The sequence below is a fragment of the Miniopterus schreibersii genome (assembly GCF_964146895.1).
Source record: "Miniopterus schreibersii genome assembly, chromosome: 17".
Lineage (NCBI taxonomy): Eukaryota > Metazoa > Chordata > Mammalia > Chiroptera > Miniopteridae > Miniopterus > Miniopterus schreibersii.
In genome coordinates this window covers 8,904,445-8,918,258 of record NC_138117.1, presented here as the reverse complement: position 1 = coordinate 8,918,258, position 13,814 = coordinate 8,904,445, and the positions used below count along the sequence as shown (strand labels likewise).

Here is a 13,814-nt window from a genome sequence, read left to right as displayed (position 1 = left end):
CAACATTAACACTATCTGATAAATAAAATGTAATAATTAGAAAGAGAAGGAAAATGCGTAAGTGTTAAATATGACTAAAAATAAATAGCAGGAAAGAAGTAAAGGGAACAGATACTTCTTGGACATCAAATGGTAAAGGTGCATCTGGGAAGGATGGATTACATCGCCTCCTTACATAGGCGATGGCTTGCACAGCTCTAGTAAAAGAAAGAATCCAATAGATTGAACATTATATGCTTGCAAGACTATCTGATCCCATTCTAGGTAATAAAACCATTTCCAAGCGTCCTTTATACACTGAATCTACAACTCCATAGTGCCAAATGAAAGTGGCAGATATCCACAGAAGATTGTTTTTCTGTGATCTGGATCATATACCATTGACAATCAACACTTTGGGTTGGAGCTGGTTTGAAATAATTCCCAGTACACCAGAAGTTCCAGACTTTTTGGTTTTACGGTCCAATTAAATTAAAATACACACACACACAAAATGGAGGAGGAGTGGGACCAACATTGTGTTTACAACTTTTATTTTGTCAAGTAAAAAAATTTATATATATAAAAAATAAACTAACTCCCATCTATGACCAGTACCATAAAAGAAACCATAATCCCATTTGTTTTTGTTTTATTTTTTAAATAAACCATCAACAAAATGAAAAGGGAGCCCACTGTATGGGAGAACATACTTGCCAACGACACATCTGATAGAGTTAATATCCAAAATATATAAGGAACTCATACAACTTAACAAAAGGAAGAGAAACAATCCAATTAAAAAAGGGGCAAAGGACCTAAACAGGTACTTCTCCAAAGAGGACATACAGATGGCTAAGAGACAGATGAAAAAATGCTCAAAGTCACTGATCATCAGAGAGATGCAAATTTAAACCACAATGAGGAATCACCTCACACCCGCCAGAATGGCTCCATCAACAAGTCAACAAACCACAGTGCTGGCAAAGGGTGTGGAGAAAAGGGGAGCCTAGTACACTGCTGGTGGGAATGCAGACTGCGGCAGCCACTATGGAAAACAGTGTGGAGTTTCATCAAAAGATTAAAAATGGACCTGCCATTTGACCCAGTGATCCCACTTCTAGGAATAGATCCTAAGGAACCCAAAATACCAAGCCGAGGGAACTTGGGCGCCATGTTCACAGCAGCGCAACTGACAGTAGCTACGAGGGAAGGGGCGAGGGGGTGGGGAGAGGTAACCAAAGGCCTTACATGTCTATAAGCATAACCCACGGGCACAGACGACAGTGGGGAGGGGTGGGGGGGAGGGGCCAATGGGGGAAAACGGGGGCATCTGTAATACTTTCAACAATAAAGATAAATTTAAAAAACAAAAAACATTTTACCACTAAAAGTGTAGAAAGGTCGTAATCTTAGAATAAAGTGAATGTTTTTTCCAAGAAAGAACACCTATTAATTTTATGCCAACATTCTCTCCAAAACACACATTAGTATTTGGACAGATGCCATATTACATTTGGTTTCTCGTACATTCAATAACCAGTATAGAACAGACACTTCATTGCTTAATGCAGCTTTGTGTTCATATGTTGAAAATAACCTTAAAGTTTATGGGGTGGGGGGGAGATTTAAAACAAATGTAAAACTTAAGTTGGATAATTCTCAGTTTCCACAATTTACAAAATCATTCATTCATCTACTGTAAAACTCCTTGATTCAAGATAGAATATTTCTATAGTCATAATCTCTTTTATATTATGTCCTTAATTATTCATACATGAGATTTGTGAAATCTTTTAAAATGATTGATAATGAGACACAAACTATATTTGTGAAAAATGCTTTTCATTAACCTCTTTTTTCTTTCATTATCACATCTTATTAATTATATCTGCTGAGTGTTTATATTAAGAATATAATATAAATTGCTTTCATAAAATTTGAAGATCACAGAGAGGTCCTTTTGAAGTAGAAATTAAATCAAAACTCTGCTCTCAATACTCACTGAATTTTGCTAAATTTATATTTTATGTGAACTCTTGTTTATAACCTAAGTAAGTGAGGACCAAGTTTTCCATCCCATTTAAAATATAATCCAGTCTTTCTCATGACCTACAAGGCCCCCTGCTACCTCTCCAAGCTCAGTTCCTGGGACCCTCCCCGCTACTGGCTGGTTCTACTGAACTGGTTTTCTGGATGGCTCCTCAAACCCACAGGTACCTTTCAGCCTTTTCGGTGTGAAATGCTTCCCTCTAGTTGTAAAGCTCACTTCCCTCTCTGCTAAAATACCACTCTGTCTAAGAGGCTTTTCCTGACCAGTTCCTCACAACACTCTCTCACTCTGCTCAATTATTCTTCAAAATACCTATCACTATCTACTAAAACATATTTACCTGTTTACACCTGTCTCCAGCACTGGGATGTAATCTTAATGAGAGCAGGAACTTCTGTTTCATCCATCATTCTACTCACAGCATTGAAAATTACACAGTGTAGGCACTCAAAACACTGGTTGAATGAAGAGATGGGTGAATATAAATGTAAGAAAATATCTTCTCATTTACATGAAAATTAGTGCTAGCTCACATACAATTAAGCTACACTAATTCACCTCTCTAACTGTGCAGGAGTTATTCTTAAATTCCTATAAAACTCAATACAATGAACCTATTCTTTGAAAAGGAACATAAAACCAAGTATGAATGAATCTAACTCTTTAATTGAGCATGTAATTGAGTTAAAAAGTGTTTTTTGTTTTTTCAATGAAACTGGAATAGCTTTAAAATCAAGGTATCTTCACTATCTTAAAAACAAGTAAAAAATATACAAACAAAATCCAATAAACAAACACAAAAAAGACAACGGGAGATATATACCAAGGCAACACAATCATGGAAAATTTTATACGCCAATGGCAAAAGGCACTTAAGATTTTATAGTCAATTTAATTTTGATCAAGCTGAAAATAACCTGCCTTAGCCTACACAACTATTTTAATAACTAAAATTATTTCACAGATCATTCACTGGTATTTATCCTAACTGTTCAAGTCCAAAAAGAGCTGGTGCCTAGTAATTCTAGCCTTAAGGATTATGGTAAGCTTCTACAGTCTGAGGAAACACTGCTGTGAGCACTCACTGTAGTTCTTTCACAAGGGAATAAATTATGACTCCACTGAGAATGATGAAAAGACATATTTCAAAATGTATTTATAGTCCTGGATGAGATTCAAAAGGAAGATGATACATGTGACCCATTATGAATCCCTGAGAACACTTGTTTATGTTTTACCCCCAATACTGACTGAATTGGTGATCATCAATCAGCTGCTGCCAGTGACTTGGGAGAAATGGCGAGGGCGGGACTGGGGAGGAGGCAGGTCAAGGTCACAGGTAGAGGCTTTTGCTGGGAAAGAGAGTGAAACTAATTGGTCCCTGTGGGAACTGAACCTACAACCTCAGATTCATTAATTTCACAAGAGAGCAAACTCCTCTAAACAGGCCAAAACTTACCAAACATTTTCTTCAAAATGTGATTCATGTCTACATGGCACTAGTGTCTAAGAACAAAAGTAAAATACTCCGTGGTAGTAATTGTTTTATTAGTCAAGGAGAAATAATTCAAGGTAGATATATAGAGAAAAATACCCAAGAAGGTTCCTTTAAATGTTTAATTTTTAAAAAGCTATTTTTAAAGGCAGAAACGGTCAGGGATTCAACAAACATAATGTGTTTACTTGAAGTGTCCAGCCCAAATCAAAGTAGTATTAATCGTGTTAATAACGAAGTGATTTCTGTTTGAAAAGGCCTAGTAGGAACAGACATGCATAGTGGAACTTTTCAGGATTCAGGAACTTGACTTGTTTCCAAATCACCACACTGTTACTTAGTGTTATGCAATTTTGGGGACACATTTTCATTTCTCTCGAGTTTGCATTTTGCCTGTATTTTTCTCTCCTCTCCGCCTCCCCTAGGCAGACCAAAGTGTTCACAGATGAAAGTCAGTTTTGACCGTCAACTCAGTGCTAACATTAATGAGAAAGCGAAGCCAAGGAGAGTCTGGCCAGAGTGGAACCCAGAAGAATGAGACAAACGCTGACAGTGTTTAACGCCAGGCCACGAAGAAGCTGCCCTGAGAAACCGGGGGTGTCTGGCACATCCATCCTCCCTGACAGACGTGTCCTGCCAGGTGACTTCTGTCCTGATTCCTCTGAACACTGAAAGCAGACAACTTTCCTCATTATGGTAATGCAGCATCAGCCAAACTTCCCACTTAGATTCCCAACAGTTGCAGACTGCACTGGTCAGGCCAAATCAAGCATCCTATGGCCTTTCAAGTTACCTCTCTTATTTTAAATTAATACTCTATCAACCCCATTTCTTTCCCAATGTCAGTATTTTCACACCTGAGTTTCTGGATTTCAAAACAGAGCCCGACCCTGGACTATAATAATTTCACTAAATTAATGTAGCTCCATGAGGAATTCCCAGAGAACTGATGAGTTACTATTCACTTCTATTCAAATGCTTGTAGGATGATGTTTTCCTAAATGTAGATTAAAAATGTTAGGAAATACAGAAGAATTACAAGGGTTAATGTGAAAAAAAGAAGGTTAACGATTCCTCAGCTGTGTGGAAGTGCAATGAATCAGCGACTTGTTTTGCATAACTTAGGCTTCCTTCCCCTATTCCTTGCCAGCAGGTGGGGAGCACAAATGCTAAGAGGGAGAGTGGAGATGCCAACCCCCCCACTTGTACAATGGCACAACACTGGTAAAACAAATGAAAAGCTCCCGGTACGGAAATCTAATGTGGAACGAGCCAGAATTAAGGGTACCGTGGAGTGAAAATACCTAAGAATTATTTCTGCAAAATTTGAACCTTTGACATGGAAAGAATTCTAACAAATTTCCTATCTGTGAATTCTATAAGATACCCCACCATTTTAAATTTTATTTTAGAATGAAAACACTAATGTGTCATCGAATTCCTTGCTTCGCAATGTTTTTTCACTGATTTGCACGGCATGGATTTACAGAACATCTCCTAAACTGTAGGTGCTGTGCTGGGTGAGTGGGCTGGAACCAAGCACGCAGTGTCTCTGCCGAGTTGACTGTGGATGGCCCTTGATCAAACCATTGCATCGCATCAAAGCAGCACTTAATTGAGGGGCACACCAAGGACAGGCCCCAGTGTCAGCCTCTGCCAACCAAGCCAACCAAGTCAGCCACACCCGATGGTGAGATACGACCACCATGTCTGCGTTTTAATCTCTCTCTCCCTCTCCCTCCCCTTCTTCATCTTTCCCCCTTCCCCCTCCCCTCCTTCTCCCCCCCCCCCCTTTTTCTTTCTTCTTGGCTTGCAGCCTGCTTTTGGAGAACTCACCTTGCACACATATTTGTCAGAGGTATAATTCCTTTTAATGAATGTGTCCTTAATATCTCCCAGGGGTACAAAGAAGTTCATAAGCTCTACAGAAAGTGTTTAGTGTTTATTTTAATAATAATATAAAAACATATTTTGCAGTAATAAGTCACAATTGAAATACTTTTTCCTTTATTTTGACACAATACATAGTAGCTTCTTCCTATCTTGTTTTTTCACACTGAGATCCTTAGCACCCAATAGGGACCCAAGGATATAGTCTAAGGAGTGCAGAAAAATTAGGTACTTCAGAAACACTGCTCTATATCTAAGCAAATAATTCTATCTTTGCCCTAAAGAAATTGCTTACTTAACTAAAAATAAATCCATGGAGCTAAGCTGCAGAAACTACTCTATAATCTGATGCTTTGTGTATTTCCAACACAAACTGAAGACAAAGATGAGATAGGCTCTTACAAAAATGGAGACGATTACTAGGGTGTTGGCTTTTTTACATTCACTATTGAATACTGTGCATTTGCATTTCATTTGTTCGGTTCTTTATATATATTTAAAAAAAAAATCCAAAGTTCAACTCATCCCTGGCTAGTGTTGCTCTTCATTGCCACTGAAAGTTGATTATTTGCTAGAAAATATCTTCATACTTATTTTTTAAGATCACAAACAGCTTATAAACATAAACTGTAGGCAAAAGATTATTCCAAATGCCAGTTCTTTAGAGAGAGCAATCTACAAGGGACTTCTCTCCTCCATATCTGAGTTCTACTCAGTTTAATTTGGGTAGAGCTGTTGACATAGAAATTCTGAGAAAAAGTACTGATGAGACAATATCTATCCCACCCTCAGAGCCACCCTTACAGCTTGCTAGTTCTATAGGTGCGAATATAACCGTAGGCAGGAACACTGAGAGGCTATTTAATTCCTACTCTTCTTTCCCCGGGGCTGTGCTGAAAAGAAAGGCACTGGATGTCACTGGAAATCAGTGGGAGACTTGAACCCTTTCCAGAGTCCCCAGACACCCGAGTGCTGAAAGTGTGAACCTTTCAATTCTAGGATACTTTCCTCAGCCCAACAGAGGACAACCATCTCTGTTAACCAGATTTTTCCAGTTCTCTCTCCGCTCCAGTTCTCACCGTGCAACTTACAAAATACCGCTTCCTGACGTACATGTGCCTGCACTTAAGGTTAGAGAGCAATTCACTTACCATGACAAGTTAGATACAGACATCGCAGCAGTGTCGGGAGGGGTCTTGTGGAGCAGTCTTCTCTTGACGTCAGAAGACGCTGGGGTAGGTCAGGTAGACAAGAGAGCTGCGAATTTTAGCTTTGCCACTGGAATGATGCAGAAACCACTCAGACACTCAGAGTTTGAGAAGACCTATAAAGAGAAGGAAAGTGACATGCATAGTACCGGGTCTATATGACTTTTCACGGATATATTTCACCCAGTCAATAGTTTTGTTATCAGGCACACAAAAGAAAATATAATTTTCCTTAGAGTATAACCCATGTCACAAACCAGGGATAAAATGAAACCAACCCTATGAGGAGCTCAATGCTTTCCCTTTAAAATCAACTGAAAGGTTATTAAAACGTTTATCCCTGGAGCAGATAATTCCTTGTTCATTCAAGGAAAGAGCAGAATGTGTTCTCAGAGGCACCACATTGTTTCCCCACACGGTCCATCAGTTATGCTCTCTAAATCGGTTTTGTCTACTCGTGACACAAGGATCAGAACAAAGACCCCGACTACCCAGAGCAGAGACGAAAACTGGAGTTCCTTGGCACAAATTGTTATCGTGTCCAACGTTACCCCGAAGCACTGAACTTTTAAACAGTGAACATAGTTATAATCACTTTCCAGCCACCAGACCCAGTCACTGAGGATAAACGCCGGTATTCCTTTTACAAAACCGCACGCCTCGATACGCACCGCGCAGAGGGGCGCTCGCCGGTTTCCCACGTGCAGCAGCTGGTCCAGCAAGGCTGCCGGCTGCCTGGGTCGTGCGACCAAACCTCAACAGGCACAGCGGGCCTGCGGACAGACGGGGCGGCCGCTAAGGATTTTAAGGAAGGAGCAATCACTTTTTAACTTAAATTTGATTGTGCTTCTGACCCATATAGGCAAAATATGCTTTAGGGTTTTTTACGTGTATTGCATATATTTTATGGACAAAAATCTTATTTCTTTGAGAAAGTCTTAACAGGATGGTAAATAAATTAATACTCTGAAGACAAGTACTAAAAAATACAGGCCAAACTTCCTCATGCCCCCTTCTGGTCACTTCCTCCCCCAAGGATGACCATTACACTGACTTCTACTAGCACAGATAACTTTTGCTTGTTTTTATACTTTATTTAAGTAGAATAATATAATGTGCATTATTTTGGGGGGGAAAAAGATTCTAGAATTTTGCTATAATGCTCTTCAAAGAAATTTGTAAATTTTGAGTAACCAAATATAACATTGTACCTCATATAATATTAACATTAAATGTATTTTACTATATTCTAGTTATCAAGTATAAAAATGTTTATTATATATTTAATTATTCAGAATACCTTAGGCACAAATCATGCTTCAATAATAACATGGTTACTCTGGGTGTCTTTTTGTCTCTCTCTGTTTCTCTCTCCGTGTGTCTCTCCCCCACCCCCACATACAAACACAAACACACACAAATATATTTCCCCCCAATTTTTAGAACAATTAGTAAATCAAGTCTATAATATTCTATTAGTTATGACCTATGACTCAGTGGCAATCTATATTTAGGAAATTCTCTGATTTTTATGATAAACCCATTTCTACAAATGTTGGCATATGTAGCTAAAATACACATCAAATAACTTAAACAAATTTTAACTTTACCTCATTTACTGAGTTTTCTCCCTTTCCTCTATATTTCTCAGTTTATGCTAGTGTCCCATTTCACATAAGCTCTTTCTTTCAGTTTTCTCACTTTAGTCAATAATTCCACATCATTTCCAGAACGTCTGGCCCATAAAATTATTCTCATAATAATTTCTTTCAATCTATTTCTATTCACTAAACAAGTCACATGATGGAGATATTTTGGCCTTTAGAGGTTTAATTAAAGTCTCATCTGGAAACCACGAGAATATTCATGAATTATCTTTGTACTTCCATGTTAATTACAAAACTAAATATTTTAAGTCATGCTTTACAACTCAGAGATATTTCCCAATTAGCAAACTGACTAAGCATATCTGCTTCATGTTAAATGTAAACATATTTGCAAAATGCCAACACAGTTTTACTTATGAAGGGTTCATAATACCCTATCACCATGTTATAGACATTTGCCTAACCACATTTGAATTAAGCTCAGTGACTCCAGCAAGCATAAGCCACTGGGTTCGGTACACATCTGCAGGTCATTGAGGAGCCATTCTCATCCACTGTTTACGACAGGAAGCGACAGGAAGACTTGTCCACCTGCCACAGCGCCAAAATTTCCCTAACTTGATCTCCATCTCTGAAGAATGGCTACGGGAGTTCACCAAAAATAAAATCCTTTCAGGGAGAAAGCTGAAGTCAGGGTACTGGAGCTTGCCACTGTTCCTCTCCAAATGCCAGTTAGTAATGAGCGTTTGGGGGGAGAAGTTCAAAAAAATGTGTCCTAAATTCGTTTGAGTTGGTGGACACAATTTGATTCCAATGCATTAGTTTGCATTTAGGCACAAGTGTCTACACCTGAAATGTGAAAGTGAGGTAGCAATATATTACCAAGGACTGATGGGTTAGTTATGCCTGGGAAACCCAATCCCTTAATGATTGGAGTCAGGTCCCTTCACCCCAAGGGAGTAACTTATAAGGCCACCATCCAGGGCGCTCTGATGGAACACACCCAGTTTCTGACTCTCCTTTGGAACTGCTGAATGCCCGCAGGAAAACCGCCACTGCTCCCTGCAGCACACAACGAAAGCCTCGGTGTCCCTGGGGATCCATGGGAGGGACACAATGTCCACTCCTCCTCGACACTGTCAGCCTGCGCGGTGCCTGACCTGGATAAACTCTGACCCTTTCATCTGCTTATGGGCCAGTCTTCCTCCTCTCTCCCTACTTCCCAATGGGTCTAAGACAAGTAAGATTGGTTCAGTCAACTTTTGTATTTATATCTTGTGAGTCTGTTATCTGGGTAAAACTCACTCGTTTAGAACAAAATCAAAGACCCTGTACCTAGTTCTAACTTCTCACCGAGATGGTTTAATTAGATTAGATACCAAATAAACCAGGAATCATTTAGCTCAAGTTATTTTCTCGGATTTTACTTCAGTGAAGCGTGAGCTGCGTGATTATAACTAAGCGAGTCTGATGGGCTGGAAGAGGGAAGATAGAACTAAAGGTCCTAATTTCAGTCCTCCCATGGAAAACAGACTGAGGAAGACACAGCTTTCATTCTGGATGGCCAACGTGGCAGAGCGAATATAACTGTAGGCATCCATTCAGATATTTTTGAGCATCTACTACATACCACTGCTCGGCTCAGGAAATCCACAAATCAGAAAAGGAGCCCAAGGCGCAACGTGGGTGACAGTGGTGTCAATGGATAGCTATGACACTGCAGCAGAGCTGCAGGCCTGAGGACTGGGAGAGGTGCCAAGTCACTGAGCAGGCCAAGGGAGGCGGGTCCGGGCAAGCTTCCTAAAGCAGGTAATGTCAGTTCTGAGGCACTTTGAGTGAGGGAGAAAACATGCCAAGGCCACAGAGCTGAGTATGGCATGGTTCAGGGGTTAGGAACAGGAATGGCCAACGCACAGGGTGTCTGTGTGTTTAGGGTAGGACATGAAATGAAACAGGAAAGTTAGGTATGTTTCAAGACAGGTATTAGCCAACAATTTTTTTTTTTTTTTTTTTTGAGCTATGGCACCTAAAACACAAGCAAAGAAACAGAGATAGGTTGGAATTCTTCAAAATTAAAAACTTTTGCATGCCAAAGGACTTTTCACTATAAAGAAAGTGAAAAGGAAATCCACAGAATGGGAGAAAATATTTGCAAATCGTGCAAGGCTCTAGTATTCACAATATATAAGGAACTCTTAAAACTCAACAAGAAGAAGAAAAATAACACAATTGTGGTCAATAACCAAGTTAAAATATTGGCAAGGATGTTTAAAAACTAGAGCTCTCATCCTGTCGAGTGGCTCAATTGGCTGGAACGTCATTCGTGCACTGGAATGTTCAGAGCAGCATTCTCATAGTAGCCAAAGGTGAAGGCAACTCAGGTGTTCATCAGCTGATCAGTGGGTAAACAAAATGTAGCACACTCACACCGTGGAATATTATCCAGCCATAAAAAAGGAATGGAGTACTGATGCAGGCCATAACACGGATGAACCTTGAAAACAGTTCGCTAGGTAAAAGAAGACAGACGAAAAAGGGCACGTAGCACATGATTCCATATATACAACACCCAGAGCAGGCAAATCCGCAGAGACAGAAAGTAAATTACGGTCGCCAGGGGATGGGAGAGGGAGAAGGGGAAAGTGACTGCTGATGGGTATGGAGTTTTTTGGGGGGGGTGATGGCAATGTATTGGAATTAGGTAGTGGTGATAGTTGCACAGGTATGTGAATACATTAAAAGTCACTGACTTGCACACTTTAAAAGGATGCATTTTATGGCATGTGTATTATATCTCAATTTTTTTAAAAAAGGTTTAATGCATCAAAGACAAACAACAATGTAAAGAGTGAGCTGGTGCCAGGACTCAGATCTGTTAATTCCACCTAGGTTCTAACTGCAGTAGCATATTGGTACTTCTCAACTTTGGAGGCTCATACCCAAATCTTAACCCCTGGGATGGCGCAAACATATTTAACAATTGTTTCTTTCTTATGTCTTCTAATATAAAAACCACGTTACTGGAAAACACACAAGTCACTCCAGCAGCCAGCAAAGGAAATGTAAGCTCTGCACACATAATAGCAGGCTTAAGGCTCAATGACAATGTGTAAATCATCTTCAAGACCCAAGTTCATCTTTCTTAGCTTTTCCTATGATCAGCCCTCATACTAGAAATGCATTCTCTCTCCTGCTAACAAGTTAGTTAGGCATCAGTAAAAGTCTGACTTGCTATGATAAGCACTGCAAGCTTCTTAAACACGCGTGACAAGATCTCAAGTGTCAGCTTTTCTCCTGTAATATTTTAAAAACTGAAGATCCGACCAAAAGAAAATCCAGCTAGAAGGAGAAATATGGCAGACAGATTCTTATAAAAGGGACAGCTCAAGTGTCAAAGTTGTTACTTTATCATGTGAACCAAAATTTTCCCTTGATCCCCTCTCATGTTTGCTCCCAAATTCTTTAACACATAAATTGATTTTATGAATTTCCAGATCCAAAAAATTTTTACCACTTACTTTGTAAGAAAGAAAAAAAGAAACAAACAAACAAACAAAGCTAGTCTGTGGGTAGTAAGGAGGGTAGATACACACCCATACACCCTCTTCTTCCTAAAAAATAAAAACAACAAATGGTGCCAAAAGCATGCTGTTAAAGATACGTTAGACAGTGTTTCCCATTACAAATTATAAGATATTAAAAGTTTGTTACAATGGAATTTATGGTATTTCATTCAGTAGCTCATCACAAATCATTTCAAAGCTATCATTTATGAAAATTTTCTATTAAAAAGCTAACACAAAATCTGCTCTAAAAAATTTATAATTTATTCCTAAAACACTTCTAAGACATTGTGATTGCAATGAGTTTGCAAAGAAATTAAGTGTATTTTTGAGTTTCAATGAGAAATTAATCTACGGTAACCATAATTGCAATTGTGCAAAACATGTAAAGCGATTTTTCAAACATTTCATTTCAATCAACTAATGGAAAATATCCAATCATATTTGCATAAAGTTAATTTTAAAATGTTTTGTTGATATTAGACAATTAGAATACATTACTGTCTTTTGTCACTGGATGAGATGTTTGTTTACTTGAGGGCTAAAGATAAAGTGAAGTTAAATAATTATAAAGTAGGGAAATAGTACTTGAGTAGTAAGTAGTTCAGAAACAAACAAGGAACAAGCAGATCTTGAATAAGTCAGTCATTTGTTCTACTGAAGTGATTCTGGGCAACTCACCAACACTGAATCAATGCAATGTGCAAAGCGTACAGCAGTCCCCCCTTTCTGCTGGAGATGTGCTCCACGACCCCCAGTGGATGCCCGACGCCGTGGGTCATACCAAATCCTTTATAGACTATGTTCTTTCCTATACAGGCGTACCTTTCACTTCAACGGAGCACTTTACAGCTTCTCTTTGGCACATCCAAATTGCCAGCTTCACTACCCTGGCACTTTGGGGTCACTATTAAGAAAAATAAGAGTAACTTGAACACAAGCACTGGGATCTGGCCACAGTTGATATGATCATGGTGGTAGCCACTAGGTGACCGACAGGAAGGTAGTAGATAGTGTGGAGACGCTGGACAAAGGGATGAGTCACATCCCCTGCCAGACAGACCGGGGTGGTGCGAGATTTCATTACGCTACTCAGAATGGTGACAATTTAAAACTTATCAATTGTTTATTTCTGGAATTTCTATTTAATATTTTCGAACCATGGTTGACCATGAATAATTAAAACCGAGGAAAGCAAAACTACGGATAAGGGAGGGCTACTGTAACTCCAAAGTCTAAGATTCATTTATAGGGAACCTCAGTTTCTCTGAACACTTTGTATGTTTCTTAACCAACATTTTGGAAAACTGGCGGGTCACCCTTTATCCAAACTAGCTTGTGGAGATCAGCAGATAATTATTATTTCCAAGTCCTTAGAAAAAGTTACCAAGGAGCAGCTACACATTTTTGTGGAAGAAATGCTTCTAAATGCACTTCACTGTGGTCAAATCACCTTGGCTGAGTGTTTCAAAACTGATCACAGTGAAAGCGCCACCAGCCCTTAACACCTCGACGACACAGCCTGGTGAACTCAATAGCCGTGACCTGCACACATGGAGCCTACTGGTTCTCTCCAATGCCGAAAAGGCAGGGTCCTGAGGGAACAAGCCATAATCAAGGAGGAGTTCTTAATACTCAGGGGTCCTAAACTCTATCCATCTGGAAAGCAACACATGCCCAGAGAAACTTCTACCCATGAGATGATTTTTATATTTCCTCTTAATAGCATAAATGAACAGTTTCCTTTTGAAAGTATTGGAACAGGCAGGCTGGTCAGAGCACACTGAAAAGGGCTGTGAAAATCGCTGGCTCAGCCCAAAGAACCTTTTCCACGGCACCTGGACACCCATGATCCCAGGCTGAAGCAGGTCCCTCCAACGCGGCTTTTACACTACACCCCGTGAGGCCGAACAAAAGCAAACCCACGAGGAAGCCCATTGCATTTTGAGGAATGAACATCTTATAAGTCTTCACCTAAGCTCAAGTGAGCACTGTAAATGCAAGTAAGATGCAATTACT

At 39.5% G+C, this 13,814-nt stretch overlaps 1 protein-coding gene across 9 annotated transcripts in view; it reads right to left on the bottom strand.

Annotated features, from left to right (window-relative positions):
- Window positions 1-13,814, bottom strand: part of OXR1 (oxidation resistance 1) — a 185,102-nt gene that overhangs the window by 142,606 nt on the left and 28,682 nt on the right. For all 9 annotated transcript variants that reach the window (XM_081117071.1, XM_081117067.1, XM_081117075.1 and 6 more), the window contains one exon: window positions 6,569-6,741. In XM_081117071.1, the coding sequence (XP_080973197.1) occupies window positions 6,569-6,591 (23 nt within the window). In that variant the 5' untranslated portion in view covers window positions 6,592-6,741. The remainder of the gene's footprint in view (window positions 1-6,568; window positions 6,742-13,814) is intronic.